General features: G+C 35.3%; 1 protein-coding gene across 10 annotated transcripts in view; it reads left to right on the top strand.

Moving 5' to 3' along the window:
• The window catches only part of BIRC6 (baculoviral IAP repeat containing 6), a 199,338-nt gene that overhangs the window by 70,596 nt on the left and 115,835 nt on the right, over positions 1-12,907 (top strand). For 7 of the 10 annotated variants that reach the window (XR_008426870.2, XM_053924547.1, XM_053924548.2 and 4 more), the window contains exons 18-23: positions 488-649; positions 736-867; positions 1,770-1,867; positions 3,316-3,463; positions 4,289-4,422; positions 9,230-9,376. Coding sequence is in view for 9 of the 10 variants with exons in the window: in XM_053924547.1 (XP_053780522.1) it covers positions 488-649; positions 736-867; positions 1,770-1,867; positions 3,316-3,463; positions 4,289-4,422; positions 9,230-9,376 (821 nt within the window). In the remaining variant the exon portion in view is untranslated. The remainder of the gene's footprint in view (positions 1-487; positions 650-735; positions 868-1,769; positions 1,868-3,315; positions 3,464-4,288; positions 4,423-9,229; positions 9,377-12,907) is intronic. The other 3 variants (XM_053924549.1, XM_045189317.3, XM_045189314.3) reach the window with 1 other exon arrangement.

The raw sequence follows: 12,907 nt of genomic DNA, 5'->3' as shown, positions 1-12,907 counted from the left end.
CACAGGAATAAAAGTACATAGGAAGGAAGAATTGTAATAAACATAACACAATATTTTGAAATCTAACTTTTACTAGAAATTTTTTTTCTAATTTCTATTTCTCTTATTAAGAACTTGTCATCTCAGTGAGGTCTGTTGGAGATGAATTGTCTTTTTCCTTCATTGGTTTAACCCTGATGCATGTGCACTACTTGGTATATGCCAGGAATACAATATTTGTAGCATTAGGAAAGAAATACAGTAATTTAAAGTTTTACTTACTCTTGGTCAGAATGTAATACATTATTATAAACTTCATTTCTTTTAAAACTTTCTACAAGCCAAATATTTCTTATATACTATTAAAAAATTTTTAATACCATACATTAAATTCAGAGACCAGTTTTCATTATAACATTTAATTTTCAAAAGTTTTTTTTTTTAATTGTAATATTCATGAAGTCTGTTTCATTTTGGTTGTTAATGTATTTATACTGTTTTTTTGTAGAGTGCAGCGATGTGCCATGTTACAGTTTTCAGAATTTCATGAGAAGCTTCTTAACACCCTTTGTAGGAAAGCAGATGATGGCCAAATCACAGAACATGCCCAGAGCCTTGTATTGGATACTCTTTGTTGGTTAGCAGGAGTACATTCCAATGGACCTGGAAGGTTAATACTTAAGATTTTACGTACTACTGATGATTGCCTTTTGGACGTTATGACAGGAAGTTCAAATGTTTGCTATTGTTTTGCAGCTCGAAGGAAGGGAATGAGAGCCTGCTTTCAAAAACACGAAAATGTCTTTCTGATATTGTACGTGTTTGCTTCTTTGAGGCAGGACGAAGCATAGCCCATAAGTGCGCCCGATTTCTAGCCTTGTGCATTAGGTTGGTATTTTTTAACTTGAAAGTATACTGTGCAGGTGCCCCTGTAGTTTGGCAGGTGATACCTTATCTCCAGTGTAATATGATCTTGTTGAATGTATCTATAACTTAAACAAATTTGCAAAAGTTGATAAAGACTATTGAGATTCTAAGAAAGAATTTTGGGTTTTTAGGGGTAACTGTCATGTTAAATGAATCTATTACTAAATAGGCTTCCCTGTCTATTAATAGTTCAGGGAATGTGGGAAGGGAACTCTTTTTCCACCTTCATTCCTTTTCTTCCTAGTTGTCTTTGGATCCTTCCCCTGAGGCCTTGCCCCATGTTACATGGCAGTCTTACCAGGCTTATTTGCAATACTGGCCAAATCATTTTCTCTACATCTTGGGACTCAAACTATCTATGAAGTTTTGAAAAGCTAACAGTCAGGCCCTGGCTGGTGTGGCTCAGTGGACTGAGAGCCGTCTTGCAAACAAAAGGGTCACTGGTTTGATTCCCAGTCAGGGCACATGCCTGGGTTGTGGGCCGGGATCCTAGTTAGGGGCAGGCGAGAGGCAACCACACATTGATGTTTCTCTCCTTCTCTTTCTCGCTCCTTTCCCCTCTCTCTAAAATAAATAAATAAAATCTTAAAAAAAAAAAAAAAAGCTAACAGGATTGACTATATCTGCTTGTCTGCCCCTTTTGGTAAAGAGAATGCTTTAATACATAAGAAAACATTTGTAAAGACCCTTGGTATAATTAGTTCCCACTATCTTTTTGCATGTCTGTAGGGCTTTAAGGCAAATTTCTTGAGATTAGTATTAATACATTTTGAAGATTTTTAAAAGAACTGCATCATGTGTTTGTTGAATTTGGACCTTGATTATCAATGTATTAAAATTTCTTTCTTAAAAAAAATTTTCAGTAATGGCAGATGTGACCCATGCCAACCAGGATTTGGATCTGTTCTGTTGAAAGCTTTACTTGACAATATGTCATTTCTACCTGCAGCTGCAACTGGTGGTATGTGAAATTAGTTTAATCACTAGTAACTGTAGTCATAGCAATGTTTCACAATGTATTTAGGATCATTTGGTAACTTTATCCTCTGTTAGTCCCCCTTTTTTCTGCAGCTTACCCTTTTTAAGGGATTGCATTTTGATCGGGTAGGGAGGTACTCTGTTCAGTTAATTATATTGCTAGGAAAAAGTGGGAGAGTTAAGTATGAATACCATCTCATCTTAATTTATATGTTTTCTTTATTTCATTAAAATGATTGTGTTGTTTGGTTGTTTAATGACTATAGATCAGGTATCACAAACTGAAATGCCAGCAATGACCAGAGAGATGACATAAGTAAAATGATCCATATATATATAGTGTGTGTGATTGGTAGGGTCTCTGGCCAACAGGAATTCTCTCCAAGGGGCCAGTGGTTTTTTCCAGCGCCTGAAGAGTGTGGAAATGTCATTCAAGAATGAATGTACTTACCAAGCAGGAATTGAGAAAGCAATCTTCTAAAGTACTGTGTGTGTGTGTGTGTGTGTGTGTATAGTAATGAAGATTTAAAAAAATGTCTTTTGCTGGTTTACGTTGTTACTGTGAAGGGATACTGATTTGCCCTTTTAAACCTGATGCTGTCTTTTTTTTGTGGACGTTTCTCACTGTCTTGTTTTATATATAATACACCCATTCAACCTGGAATAAATACATTTCACAAGGGTTTGATCTTTCTGGTGTACTAGAAAAAAGCTTTCTCAAAGTTATTAGTAAGTGGGTGTTTTATCAGTATCTTAATTTAGGTAAAGAATCTGTTTTATATTTACCTTAACATATAATGGATGAACTCTTAACTCTCTGTTATACAGAATAGGATGTTTTGGACTTGGTTGATCACTTTATTAGTCTTCTGTGTTTAAAATGGTTTGTTGACAATAGTCTTAGAGGTAAGATGCTTAAATTTTGGTGTGTACTCTGTTATCTCAAATTTTATGAAAGAGTCTTAAAATACGTTGTCACCATCATCTGTTAAGCCTTCTTGGTCTGCATTTAACTGGCATTATAAAATATATTCCATTCACTTGCTCAGGGGTGCTATTGCTGGTTCTGCCACTTGCATCCATTGTTTTTGAAAATTTTAGTACAGAGAAACTATTTCAGATGGATGGCTTGAAGGCCCTGACGTCTTTCTAATATTCTAACCATTCTGTAATGTCCCTTAAGGTGATCTCATGTTATTGAAAACCTAAACAGTAGTTAGCCTGATATATTTCTCAGAACATACGTTTGAAACTCTTTGTTAGGTCGTGTTGTCTTAGAGTCATCTAAGCAAGTTGGTGCTTCTTTGTAACTGCAAATTGTAAGAAAGTCTTTTTAGGAAAAGGGAACCCACTGATAAATATGTAATCTGAAGTTTTCTTTGTTAGAAAAAAGTGAGGAAAACAAACATTGATTTGTGTTGTTGTTTTCAGGTTCTGTCTATTGGTATTTTGTCTTACTGAATTATGTTAAAGATGAAGATTTGGCTGGATGCAGTACAGCCTGTGCGTCTTTGCTCACTGCTGTGTCCAGACAGTTACAGGACAGGCTGACACCAATGGAGGCTTTGCTTCAGACAAGGTATTTTAATGTGTGTGATGGCCGATGGCCTTTGCGGACGTGATACCTCCTTTGCATAGTAGTGTTGTATATATTTGCTTAAAAACTATCTTTCTTACAAAAATATATTTAACTTATGCTTAACCTTTTTCCACATATTAGCCTAAGATTTTCTTTGTCCCTCCTTTTCCTGAAATAATTCCCTAAGAACTGAAGATTGTCATTGACAGGGCTAATTGTATTAAAATACTTGAAAGCTGTTTATCTAGCTAATGGAAGTATTGTTTAAAGTAATTTGTTTCTCTGCTTTTAAACTTTGTAGGTGGATTTATGTAAGTCACTTATAGCCCATTAACTAGTATTCTTTATCTGTTGGTTGATTATCAAAAAACTTAAAACTTAAACATAATGAAATAAGTAGAGTTCTAGCCTTATCTTCAAATAGCCTTAGTATTTGAAGAGAACATTATTTTATTTAACTCAATGGTTTTGTAATCTTTTAAACTTGGAGATCCTGATTTTGGTGAGATTTTACTCCAAGTGTTTGTACTTTCTGCTTTAGCAGTACAGTGATGTAGGTGAGGGAGGGCTGCCTCATATCTCTTCCCTGCTTCTGTCTGCAGATGAAGGTTCAGTCTGGGTTCAGTAGCTACCAGCTTATTGGGATCAACATTTGTTGAGTCTCTGGACCATGTCTTTTGAGTATAGGTTTATAGGGAATGCAGTTGAGATTCACTGAATTTAATGGATTAAATCTGGTTAGCGTCTCCTCTTAAAAGTAAGTAAATAGATTTGTTAATTGGATGGCTGACAGGAAAATTGCTAGGACATTATTTTATTTTTCAGATATGGATTGTATAGCTCACCATTTGATCCAGTCCTCTTTGACTTAGAGATGAGTGGCTCTTCTTGTAAAAACGTATACAACAGCAGCATTGGCGTTCAGTCAGATGAAATTGACTTATCGGATGTCCTTTCAGGTAGTAACTTCTTTTATTAAAGACATTTCTGAATTTCATATCTTGGATTTAAGCTACCATTGACTTAATAGATTGTAGTTACGACATTGTATCTTTAAAAACTAAAATTTAGAACTCAACGTGTGTGGATCATTAAACTATTTGCCTTTATTTCTTATTCTCCATCCCTTCTCAAATATTAAGGTTGTTTTTGAATGTTGTGGATTTGTTTTTTGTTTCATTGTGTGTCATTGTGACTTTACTCCTCACAAGAGACTGTTTACAGTTTGATTATTTGTTGTAATCTCTTAACTTTCATTTGGTGTGCTTTTGCTATTCATAAAATCAAAGCATATATTTCATATTTCAAAAAATAAAATTAACATACAAAGATGCAGAAGAAAAATAATTGTCTGCCTCTACTATTACAGTCTCTCTTTGTATATAGTGTTACATGTGTTCTTGTATAAATTTCTGAAGAATGTGCTTTTAGGATTGAATGTATAGCTTTGTATAATCTTTTCGGGTGACAGAATGTGGCGTTTATCTTGTTTTGTTAGATAGAACAATGGCCATTTTATTTTTCATTTCCTCTTTTTTGCTGAACTTACTGCAAGTGTTGTAAGTAAACCAAAATGTTAGAAAATTTATTTTTGAACATATTAAGGTAATTACCATCTTAAATCTAAGTAAATTTTTGGAAGTAGCCTTAGTTCTGGTTATTTTAATGTGAATTAAGAATTGTGAAAAAAGCACAAGAAAAATAAAATATAGAAATATAAATCAAATATAAGATTTCCCAATTCCAACCTCTCCACCCTTTTAGGTTACTACTGTAAACAGGATGTTTAGCCTTTCAGATTTGTTTGCAACACACATTTGAACAGTTTTAATGAAAGAGATCCCATTACACTTATCGGCCTGTCACTTGCTTTTTTAAATGACTTACACTGCCTTGGCTATGTGCCTCTTTTTGATGCTTCGGGCTAATCTGCCTCTATCCAAGTGACACATTAATTTATGATTGGAACTCAGAGGATAGGTTAGAACTAGACATATAGATGCCTTCTGTTTACCTGAGGATAGAATGAGAAATCCATCATGGAGAGAGTTTACGGAGAAGATGGTAAAGCTCAGGCCTAGCCAGAGAGTTAAATATGCAAGAGTCACCATGCTCAGTATAGAAGACACCGGAGAATCGACTTAGGTATCATAATATGTCTCCATATGAATGTCTCATCATCTTATTCCTCACCGTTAGTTCCGCAGTGTTCCTTTTCTCAACTGATGGCATCAGTGGCACAAAACAGATCTGAATGTCCCCCTTGACACCTCTGTCTTTCTCATCCTCCACATTGAGGCTGTCACCAGGTCCCGTCTGTTTTTCCATCAGTGTGTAATTTATACCTGCTACACTCTTACCTCCCATGACCACGTGAAGACAGATCAGGCCATAGCTGTTATCTTGAACCCAGGGTATAGCAATAGTTTTCCGATCAGTCTTTCTGTGTCTGTTCTTGCCTCACTTTAGTACATTCTCCATATCTCAATGGGTATGATTATTTTTTGATGCACACCCGATCACTTTACCTCTCTACTTAAAATACTTTTCATGTCTTCCCATTACTCTGCAGTGCAGTCTTATGTGACCTGGCTCTCTCCCCCTTGCCACTGTGATCCATTAACCTCCTCGAGGTTCTTGGTATTCTTTCATGGAGTCTGTGGGTCAACTATTTTCATGACAGAACGATATTACTGCTTTTTTCACTCCATTGACATTTGTGCAAAAACATGATGTTCTTCACTAGGTGCTTGCTATAAAACATACGCCAGTTTCTAGACACAGATACCAGTGTGGTGACCACCAGAGGGGAGGGGGAGTGGGAACCAGTAGAAGAGGGTGTAGGGGGGATAGATGGTGATGGAAGGAGACTTGACTTGGGGTGGTGAACACACAATGCAATATACAGGTGATGTGTTATGGAGGTGTACACCCCAAACCTATATAATTGTATTAACCAATGCCACCCCAGTAAATTCAATTAAAAAGTAAAAAAATTATGCCAGTTTCACTTTTACTTACGAATGTCTGTGATCAAGCAGTAAAAATTGTTAATTTTATTTAATTTTGAACCCATGAGTACTCATCTTTTAAATATTTCATGCTGAGCTGGGAAGTATGCATGAAACACTTCTGCTGCTTACTGAAGAACCTTGGCTGTTGCAAGGAAACACACTGATGCAGTCGTTTGAGTTACAAGCTGAGCTAATTTTTATATCATGGAATACTGTTTTCATTTGTAAAATATGTGTATTCAGACCTGATTATTTGGCAGGTATTTTCCCTCAGATTTATAGAAAAAGCCTGTCAGTGTCCATCCAAATGATAGTAATTGTTGTCAATGTGAAAAGTAGAGCCTCTAGCCCTGGCCTGGTGGCTTGTTTGGTTAGAGCTTCCTCTGCACACCAGAAGTTGCAGGTTCGATCCCTGGTGGGGGTGCATGTGGGAGGCAGCTGATTGATGTTTCTCACATGGATGTTTCTCTCTCTCCCTCTCCCCCCCCTCCCCTTCTCCCCCCCCACCCTGCTTTCCCCCTGAGCTGTTCTCCCTCTCCCCCTTCCTGTCTAAAACAGCAGTGAACATGTCCTCAGGTGAAGATTTGTTTTAAAAAAGCTTTTAAGCAAAATTAGAATTTTGGAAAATGTGTATGCTCCACAGCGAACTTTCCCAACATATAAAGCCTTTTTTTCTGATGGGTTATGATGATTAGTGAGTGTCATTTTTTGGTATTATATAATCAAATGTGTTAATACCTGGAAGATCTGTATATAGTGGGGAACCAGTATTTTCCAAATAATGGATAAAGGATTATTTAAAAGTACAAGATAAGCCAATTAATCTTAGTGCAGTAGAGTTTGAGAAGTTCACTGAACATATGTCAGTATCACTTGGCAACTAATCTTTTAAATAAAACCTACTACTTCTCAAGTTTTTGAATATATAAGGCTATTGATTAAAATCTTCCTTTTTCAACTACATATTGTGTTAGGTTGGATTTTCTTCATATACTTCTACAAAAACAACATATTGTAACACATTGAATGCAGACAGGAAAATCCAGCTACCCTCCAATAAGCCAGATTTGAAAGAGATTTGTAAAATATAAAACGTTACCACTCTTCCTATTAACTTAGTTTTGTTTTAGAAGACAGTTATTTTTCATCAAAGCATGCTATTTTTATATCTATTGAGTTTATTACTGTTAAATGAATTAGTATTGTAAAATTTCTGCTGTAAGTATCAATATAGTATATACAAACAACATGAAAGCTACTTAGAATTCTTATTTTATTTTTTTAAAAGGATTATTTTATTTTTAGAGAGAGGGGAAGGGAAGAAGAAGGAGAGGGAGAGAAACATCAATGTGTGGTTGCCTCTTGAGCATCCCCTACTGGGGACCTAGCTTGCATCCCAGGCATGTGCCCTGACTGGGAATTGAACTGGCGACTTTTTGGTTCACAGGCCAGTGCTCCGTTCACTGAGCCACACCAGGCCAGGGCAGAGTTCTTAATTATTTTAGAGATAATGAAGAATAATGTTAGGATTGAAAAATATTCCTCTAGCCACATTTGTTCCTTCAGTGCCATGTTCCTTCCTAGTGGTGAGATATCATGCATGTTGTTTTTTTCTGCCTGGTTTCCCCTGCCTCAGTGGGATACATACATAGAAATCTCTTTCCCCCCCCCACTAATCTCATCTCCTCATCACGGGAGTATTTTATTATCCCTTGCCCTAGACTGATTTCCCTTTAATAGTCCTTTGAACTTCTCTTAAGTAAAACAGAACACTTTAAAAAAAAGTTCAATAGTGTAATTAGTTATTTAATGCCTAGTAACCTCTAGCATAGAATATGTGTTTCATGAGAACTGGGACCTGTCCTTTTACGTGTCACACATCTTACATTAAGTGGTCATTAAATAATTTAACACGTGTCAGGCCCTATGCTGGGCATCAGTGAGAGATTGGAAGACAAGGCTATGGCAGTTTAATCGTGCTTTTAATTTAATCCTTCAGTTGTTGATAACAGTTTTTCTATCTCCTCGTTTTTTTCATCTTGAGCTTCTGTTTTACTTTGGCTGTTAATTCTGTTTAAAGTAGCGCCAACCCCAGAAAATTGGGAAGTACTAAAAATAACCCTTCCCTTCATACCACATACACTCTCAATTCTTTTGTGTTTGCCCATCCAGTCTTGCTGTGGTTTTATTGCTGAGCTCTTATTGTTCACGTAGTTGTGACCATGTGATTGTTTTTTAATTGTTAAATACGCTAACAGACTATTTGTATGATTATAAAGTAGTATGCTCATTCTCTACAAATTTGATAATGTATACAAAATACAAAGACATTTACAGATAAATCTTGTTTATACTTTGGGGTATTTCTTTAGTTTTTATTTAGTGTCATATGTATGCAATTGATGTTTTAGAATATATTCTGACTTGATGTATACTTAACAAATTGGGCAATAGCTATTGTAAGCAGATGGTTTATTATTTTTTTCCTCATCTAAAATCTAATTCGCTTGTTACTGTTTCTTGTTAATGTGAATGGCCACTGAGTTGCTTTTATGCAACTCCGTTTTTGTAGCAGGGAAACCAGTATCTCCTGTTGGTGAGTTTTCTGAATGCCATGCCCGTTGTTGAAGTACTGGGTGATGGATGTGTTTGTTTATGCATCTTCTCTGTTTGAGGTTGGAGTAGCGCTCTGATTCTCAATATGACTGCTGCCACTTCAAATATTATAAAACTCGTCCCTTTTCTCTGTTAGGCAATGGAAAGGTCAGTAGTTGCACAGCCGCCGAGGGGAGTTTCACGTCCCTCACCGGACTTCTCGAAGTTGAACCCCTGCACTTCACTTGTGTGTCGACGAGTGATGGGACCAGAATTGAAAGGGATGATGCAAGTACGTTTACTGGTATATACCTCCTTTTTTGTATACATTCTTTTATTGTACAAGTCTTTCTATTATGTAAGTATTCACACACCTGTCCATTGTATGTGTAAGTTCCTTTAATGTCACGATAAGTACAGACTTCCTGATAAGATGGGCATTTGGGGGGAAAATCATAAGTAGTTTTATATTCTTTTGTAAGTCTATTCATAGGATCTTTTCTTACTCTCTAGTAGACTATTTTAAATCTTTTTGTTTTTATGCGTAGGCATTGTTAGAAGCATTTTAATTGGGAAAATACTAAACATAATGAAAGTAGAGAGAAGAGGAAGAGGAGTACAATAGTCTGTATTTCCTATACCCAACTTCAGTAACCACCAGGTGATGGCCAGTCTTGTGTGCGCCATACTGCATACTGTCTGTTTCTCTCAGTGGAAGTGCAAAGTGTATTTCGTACAGTTTCTCTGAGGAGGGTGAGATGAACAAAGAGGGTATACTCTGTTTTCAGCTAGTTTAAAGCAACTTCAAATTTATGAACCGATATTTGAGTGTGTTGAATAAGTCGTATTGTTGATGTTTTAAATGAATAATTAATGGGAAGTTCATTTTGTATGTTTGTCTTTTATTTTCTTCAGCACTTTAACAGAGGTAAAAAACAGTTTGCACGAGAAATCATGACAAATGTAAACTTGTCCTTAGATTCAGAATTTTAAACAGAACTTAATAGTTCTTTATTTTGTGCCTTTTTATTCAGAATCAACATATCTTCCAGTTGTGGAAATAACCACTTAGTGAAATTCGTGGCTTACGTAGTTATGATGACTGTTTCAATTGAAATTAAAATGTAATGTTTCTTTTATATGGAGGTGCCAGAATGGTCAAACTTCATTTGTTTTTGTGTTTTTGGACTATGATAGTCATTTAGGAAACTTACATGTTTGTACTGGAATAGACGTGCCCTGACAAGAAACTGAACTTTCAGAGATTCTTTAGTTATAAATTAGACTCTTCCTTGGAACTATCATAAAATTACATATCCAAGATGATTTTTGTTTAAAAAAAATTATGTGTTTGAATAAGTAATGGCTTTCAGAAGTTTTATTTATTTATTTATTGTTTATTTAGTTATTTATTGGCTTTCAGAAGTTTTAAATATTAAAACAGGTAAAAGAATAGGGTTGGAAAAAAAAGTGTTCCTTCACTTTGCCCACCATTTTCTCTCTGACAGAGGAAACTGGAACCAGTTTTTGTCTTTCTACAGGTAGCCCATGCCTGTCCAAGTGATCACCTCTGTGTTCCATTTAGGTTGAGACCACCACTGGCAGAGGGACTTTTATTAAATGTTAGGGCCACGCCGTGCTTTCTGTTCAATGTTGTGATGATTAAATTCGTCCATACCACTGCATATGTGTAGATAGTTGGTCACTTCTCCTTGCTAAACAGCGAGAGTCTGTTTTCTGAGTAAAATAAAATTTATGTATCCTCTATTGATTTTTCTCTACTGTTGATCAGTGTTTGGGTACCACAGGGGTGCTAGAAGATGACCGTGATCTCTCAGCTTCCTGTTTACTTTTTTTTTTTTTTTTGAAAACATGTTGACTGTGAAATGTAATGAACATACAGAAAAGTGCAGAAAACAGTTTTGTTAGCCCGGCAGTTTATGACAACACGTTCATCTGACCACCAAGTCAAGCAGTAGTATTTCCAAGACTGTAAAGGGTGTGTTTATGCCTCCTTCCACTTTTCTCTCTCACTCTCTCCAAAAGGTAAACGTTGTCCTAAGTTTCCCAGTAATCATTTCTTGGTTTTTGTTTGTTTCTTTGTATAACCAGTTAATTATGCATTCCTCAGTACTGGTTAAGTAGGGTCTATAAAACATAAAATTTAATTTATATATTTTTGGTCTGCCTTCTGTTCAGTGTTATGGTTGTAAAATTCACCAATAGCATTGCATATATGTAGATAGTTGGTCCTTTTACCTTGCTATTTAAGATTCTGTTGTATGAATAAAATAAAATGTATGTATCCACTATTGCGTGTTTGCTGTTGGTCAACATTTGGGTGGTTCCATTGTGGTACTGTTCCTGCTGACAATAGTGACATTCTCTTGGATATGATCGTAAAAGTTGATTTGCCGCTTCATAGGGTTGTCATATATTCCACTTCAGTAAGTAATGTTAAAGAAACGCTCTTCTTAATTTCCAAATATATGAGGATTTCTAGTTATCTTGTTATTGATTCCTATTTAAATTGCTGTGGGGTCAAAAGAAATACTCTGGTTATCAATCTTGCAAAATATGTTAGGAATTGTAGAGGGTCAGCTTTTATAAATATTCCATGAATGCTTGACACTAATGTTTATTTAGAAATTCTTGTAAAGCATGTTCTACATATTCATTTGGACCAGTTTACTAATTGTGTATTCATTACTTTAGCTTTTGGTTTTTGTTGTATTTTTTAGCTAATAAGATGGTGTTAAATGGTCTATTTTTGTTTCATCACTTTTTATTTTATACGGTTTGAAACTACGACACAGATTTAGTATGGCTGTATCTTGTGAATTGGACCCTTCATCGTTAACAGTTGCCTCTTTATCTCTCATGTGGCTCTTTTTCCTAAAAGTACTTTGGTATTTATGTAGCCAGCATCAACTTTATTTTGCATTATTTGTATAGTATGTATTTCTTGTTTTTACTTTTAACTTTTCGTTGTCTTTTTATATTTTAGATATGTTTTCAAAGGCAACATGTAGTTGCCTTTTTAAATCCATTCCAGTACTTTGTCTTTCAATGGGGATACTTAATTTACATTTAATGTAATTACTGAATATTTATATTTAAATCTGTGTTTTTATATATTCTGTTGTATCTCTCATCTTGCTAGATGTATCTCTTTCTCTCCTTATTTTGGTGATTACGTGTTTATTGGTCTGTTCTGGTTTTTACTGTTTTAGCAGTTGTCCCGGAGATCGTTGTATAGACATACCACTGACACCTAGAAGTCTGGTGGTGGTTTTTACCATACAGTGCAAATATTGTACTTGAACATTACTTATTTTTTTCTCACTTGAGGTTATGTTTATTGATTTTTAGAGAGAAGAAGGGAGAGATAGAGAACGAGTGGAAGGGAGGGACAGAGAGAGAGAGAGAAACATCCATTGGTTGCCTCCTGTATGCGCCCTGACCAGGGATCGAACCTGCAACTTTTTTTTTCTCCTAATTTATATGACATTGTGATTTTATACTTTAATTTTAGGTATATTTTAATTCCCATAATACAATATTATTATTATTGTAGTTTTTTATATTCAATAATTATTTGGATTTATCCCATAATTCCGTTTTCTTGTTTTTGTTTTTGAGCTTTAATCTGGTATGATTTTATGTCTGAAGACTGCCCTGTAAGATCTCTTTTTTGTACTTGTCTGTTGATGAAGTAAGTTAACTTTTTGGGAAATTTTTCAAATATTTTTTTGATAATTAGATGAACAAAACACATAGTCATTATTGAGGTTCCAATATTGTTGATGTTTTCCACAATTCTTTTATCTTTTTT

The sequence above is a fragment of the Desmodus rotundus genome, chromosome 5 (genome assembly GCF_022682495.2).
Source record: "Desmodus rotundus isolate HL8 chromosome 5, HLdesRot8A.1, whole genome shotgun sequence".
Classification (NCBI taxonomy): domain Eukaryota; kingdom Metazoa; phylum Chordata; class Mammalia; order Chiroptera; family Phyllostomidae; genus Desmodus; species Desmodus rotundus.
This window is presented reverse-complemented; position numbering and strand designations above follow the sequence as displayed.